A 5,183-nucleotide genomic window follows, 5' to 3' on the forward strand; every position below is an offset into this window, starting at 1 on the left:
TAGAATTTGCTTGTTCTACATCTACGTGATTATTATTGTTAGTACCTGTTTCTCTATTAGACGTAGACATTGTTCTTCCACTCCTTAATCTCATGCAACTCACACACCTAAAACTAGTCCAATTATGTTCTGATACTTTCCTTAAACAGGTCCCACCGGGCGTGCCAATTTGTTTACGGTGGAATTAGTTTTATAGGTTCTTTATATTTAGACTAGCACGGCACACGTTTCAATTTAGGTATATTTCGTTTTGAGACGTTGATGTAAAGCGAGATCGAGCAGAAAGATTTAAACGTTACTTGTTTCTAAATATTCATCAATGACCAACAAGTAATTAAATTCATGAAAGTAAAGCCTTAAATGAACATAATGAACGATGGATACATTTGCAATACAGATCATGGTTCATTTGCATAATTAACAGGAATTACAATGTCAGAATACTAGAACTACACGATAATAGATAATAGGAAGAACGAATTACACTACAACTACTCCTAAAAAGAGAAAAGAAATGTGGCCGAGAAGAAACCATACCCAAAAACAATCCCATGCACGAAAGCCATATGCGCAGGCAAAAGAGTGCTTCAGATTACAGTCTTAGTATGAGTTTTCCGACCTTGTGCACGAGGTTAATACTCCTATTTATAAACTGACTCAATAGCGGTTAAAATTTGAGTTTGAGTGTTGTAAGGTGTAACCGCTATCCATTATGCTTGACGTGGGTATGAGTTATGCAACTTCTCCGTATGTAACTTCTTCTAGCCGCCTTTCCCACGTGTTCTATTTCTGTGCTTTTAATAACCGCTCTAGTGTGTCCATTAGACATCTTCGATCACTTTTCAACTGACTGTTCTAAGGTAATTACTTTATTTGGAATCCTTCAGTAATTCCCACTTTTTCGAGCACTTCTCAGTTCGATTTGGCTCATTGATTCGAGTATATTTCGAGTACAGATAACTTAAGCCTTTGATACTTTCCTTGAACCTCATGAGTGTGCTTTTCGAGTTGTTTGATCTGCGAATCAGCCCAGATCTTCGAGTAAGCCCAACAACTACATTTATTTGTTTTATTTTTTTATATAATTTATAAAAATTAGACAAATTTTTATGATTTAATTTTCTTTTCAGCAATTATTTTAGTGACCATTTAAATTATCGTTACTATTATCACTAAAATATTTAACTTATAATTAAATAAGTTTTCATCGACTCAATAATACTTTTATCAATTATCAGTAATACTTTTATCGATTCTGAATACATCAACCATAAATTAATTGTTAAGAAATGTCTATGTGACTATAAAAATTGTCACTAAAAATTATAATAAATATCACTAAAAAATGAATTTTGTTGTATACACAAATGCCCTCCCCTAAAGAACCTATGAATCTCAACCACACGGGGTTTGTTACTCCAAAATTCAATAATCTCCCTCTGGGAATGGAATGTTTCATCATTACACCCTTTATAGAGTACACATGAATTGGCTTTCCATTTTCCTTTTCCTAGCTTCAACTCATCCCGTAAATTTGAACTAATGCTACACTTTAATTTGCTCGTATGCATTTTTCTTAATATTTTTGGCAAGGCTTTAAAGCCAATATTTCAAACTGTTTGTGCTTCAATATTAAAGTCAAAAAATATTTGCAATATGACAAATATTCCTATATCCAACATCAATTAGTTAGCTAATACTTTTGAAATGACCTTTGAATCCTTATAATTAAATCGCATAATTGTCTTCAAAAGTATTTAAAAGCTTCAAAAATTCATTATCCACTCAAATAAACACATTATGTTAAATTAATGAAACATATATCTCACAAATATTGATCAGTTCTTAATTATTAGTTTTGACACATTACTTAAATCATAGTTATAAAAAAAACACATAAGTTTTATGCTTGGCATGAAATAACACCAGCAATGGTAAAATTAGAATAGTTTGGAGTTGAGGATGCGAGTAATTTATGTATATTAAATTAAGTAATAATTTTACATTAGTATTTTCTTGAAAAAAGATTCACATTCAACACGACAATAGAAAATCGTAAAAAGAACGAAAGTTACATATCTTTATAGAAGTACATAATATGCTGACATGTATGATGGAGTCATAAACCTTTGTTGTTTCTAACAATTTTACTATATATGGAAAGAGTTTTGGGTAAAATGTTGACAACCCTGTTAGGTCTAGGAAAACATGAGTCGTTACTCTCATTACTGCGAGGATCAACATTTAGAGGTCGTGAGTAGTTGTTTTCATTACATTATGAGACTGTCGAGATATCAAAAGAAAGATCCTTGCATTTCTTCAATAAAATTTCACTTTGTTTTTGCTTCTGAGAATGTGTTTTAAGTTATCCAAATTTCGAAACATATATCCCTTCACCAATGTGCTTTCTTCCTTGTGAGCTCAAATGATCTAATCAATACATTATATCAAATATTAACAACACATTTTTTTATTGTATTTTATATTATTGGTTGAAATTAGTCAAAAATCACAAAATATGTAAATCTCACTCCTTATTTAATAAACTTCTTTCAATATATTTTAACTTTTAAGAGGAAGTTTATTACGAGAAATGTGTTAAGATATGTATTACTAACTAAAATTAAGTAGTCTAAGATTAGCAGAGACAAATCCATCCCATTGTTGGGTACAAACAGAGTCATATCATTAGAACAAAAAGAAAAATAAGAGTTTATAAAATAGATACATACTTTATTTATTGAAAGATCTTTTAGGTTGATGACCAAAAATAAAATTGTAAAGGTTTAAATTTAAAATAGACAATATTTTATCATTGTGAAATTGTATGTGGAATAACTCGATAAAAATAACAAAATATAACCTTCTCTTTTTGATAAATATATCCCCCGAAGAATAAATACCATAAATAATCTTAATATTAGTATCAAAGTCTAGTTAGATTTGGTGACAATCAATAAACCCCGTAACTATATACAAACAATAACAAAAAATGCAATGCAAAGACAAATTTGGTTAAATGGAAAATTTCAAAAGAATAATTCTTGGGATACAAAGTCACACATCATTAGAACAATAAGAGAAATAAGAGTTTGTAAAGAAAGGCTTTTTGAATGATAATTAAAAATAAAATTATGAGAGTTTGAGTCTAAAACGGACAATAACTTACCAATATAAAATTGTATATGAAATAATCCTATAAAAATAACAACATATAACACTCTCTTCTTGATAAATTTAAACCCTTAAAGACAAATACCATAAATAAACCTATCAGGCACACCTAATAATTTCTCCTTGCTGTCACCCCTCAACAGATCAAGGCATGAGTTGTTGTTAGATGAGTGGCCAAGGCTATTAAAATCCTCAATTATCAATAGAAATTGTAAAATGATAATTCTATTCTGATGACATTTGTTGATTTGTTCATGAATTATAGAAATTAGAATTCGACACCTGGTAAATCCAGGCAGTGAAACAAGATTATTCATGAGAAAAGAAGCTTGGAAGACCAAAAATAGTCACTTTATTTATAATTTTTCTCTTAGTCGAAACCATGACTAGAATGTATGCATGGAATTTAGAGAACACATAAAATATTAACGAGGGTACATGCAGTTACACAAAAGTGGTAAGCAATGATAAGCACTCCACATCCTCATAAAATAAATATAGCACACTGCCACACTCCTACTTAGGACAAACAAACAAATAAAACGCAACGAGAAAGTACTTCATGGTGCTTTCAAACTCCTTCAAGGAGCCCCACGTGAAAGCGAAATCAAGCATTAACATCAATTCATATTCAGAAGCTCTTCTATCATCTGCAACGCAATCATCTGCTCCTCATCCAACCCAATATTGTTGCTTTCATCTGCTTTAGCTTTATTAACCTTATTCTCTGAATCAGAAGCTCCATGGTTAATATTAATATTCTTCCTTTCCAACTCAACCGTCATGATCCAGTTTGATTCAGAACGTGGTCCTGCTCGCTTTTGCCACACTCCAAAGTGTGAATTCTCTGTGTCAAGCCTTAGGCAAGTTAGGGAAGGCGAAGGGAACTTGCAGCACTTCTTGAGCTTTGCATTGAGAACTGGAGAAAACGTTTTGGAAGAAAATGAAGTGGAACTGTGATTGCCCTTTTGATTATTCTCAACTGGGAAGTTTGTTTTGGCGTTTCTTCCACTCATCAAAATGGCTGCCTCATCATATGCTCTAGCTGCTTCTTCAGCTGTTCCAAACGTCCCAAGCCACACCCTTCTTTTCCTATTCAAACACCATAAACCATAAACTAAGATTTTTACATTCAATGCACATTTAAAAAAAAATAGTAGTACTATGTTGCTTAGTAATTCCACTTTCCACCAACACAAGCTAGTTATGTTGACACAAAGTAATCCACAAAATATGCATATAGTATATATGAACAAATGAAAAGAAAAACACAAACAATAAGTGAAAGTTAGTTTACAGTAAAGGGTGGCGAATCTCAGAAACCCACGAGCCCCAATGGCGTTGCCTGACACCTCTGAACTTCTTAGATTGCACCATGTTGGTCAGAACAGTGACTATCTTCTCTTTTTCTAGGAGAGAGAGAGAGAAATAGAGAGAAGGAGGAGGAGAGATACGGAGATGTATGGAACTTGTGACTATTAAAATGCGGAAGTCACATTATGTCGTGATGATACAGCAATGTGTATTTTTTTAAAGGTGTCCACAAAGTAAGTGCAAGCCAAAAGGACTAAATTATATTGATGTTGATATCCTATGTCAACAGCGATGTTTCATATTAGAGCAACACTAGTCTTACAAATACTGAGTTAGAATGCATAAACTGCTATCCGTAGAATGTTTGGTAAGAATCCTTGGACTAATATTAGCTTTATTTTTCAATTTTTTTTTTTTACAAGACAGTCACTTTTAGAATTGAAATTTAAAATCTCACCATGCTCTAATTACTTGATTTCTTTGTGATCGCATATTAATTATGAGACTAGTTAATACAAGTTTCAAATAAATCACGCAAATGAACTCTAACATTTCATCTTAATCTAAAATTTTAAGACATCAAATTTATAAATCTTCCTTACTTATATACTACTTAACATACAACAACTCTCACTTGCACATGAATAGTAATCTATATATATATTTGAGGAAACTCTATTTTCTAATCAATAATA

The 5,183-nt window shown here is 31.6% G+C and overlaps 1 protein-coding gene across 1 annotated transcript; it reads right to left on the reverse strand.

Moving 5' to 3' along the window:
- Positions 1 to 3,490: 3,490 nt before the first annotated feature.
- Positions 3,491 to 4,799, reverse strand: LOC109809585 (ethylene-responsive transcription factor WIN1). Its single transcript, XM_020372926.3, has 2 exons — positions 4,472 to 4,799; positions 3,491 to 4,266 (listed from the first exon to the last, which is right to left on the reverse strand). The coding sequence occupies exons 1-2, from the start codon at positions 4,549 to 4,551 to the stop codon at positions 3,795 to 3,797; spliced, it is 552 nt and encodes a 183-aa protein (XP_020228515.1). The 5' UTR covers positions 4,552 to 4,799; the 3' UTR covers positions 3,491 to 3,794.
- Between the last annotated feature and the right edge of the window lie 384 nt (positions 4,800 to 5,183).

This window comes from Cajanus cajan, chromosome 10, assembly GCF_000230855.2.
Source record: "Cajanus cajan strain Asha chromosome 10, NIPB_CcT2T_4, whole genome shotgun sequence".
NCBI classification, from domain to species: Eukaryota; Viridiplantae; Streptophyta; class Magnoliopsida; order Fabales; family Fabaceae; genus Cajanus; species Cajanus cajan.

Bases quoted from the DNA above. Each gene is read 5' to 3' on its own strand.
- LOC109809585 (XM_020372926.3), bottom strand. From the start codon at position 4,551: ATGGTGCAATCTAAGAAGTTCAGAGGTGTCAGGCAACGCCATTGGGGC. The intron at 4,267-4,471 runs GTAAACTAACTT...GTGTTTGAATAG, and splicing joins GAGATTCGCCACCCTTTACT to GAAAAGAAGGGTGTGGCTTG.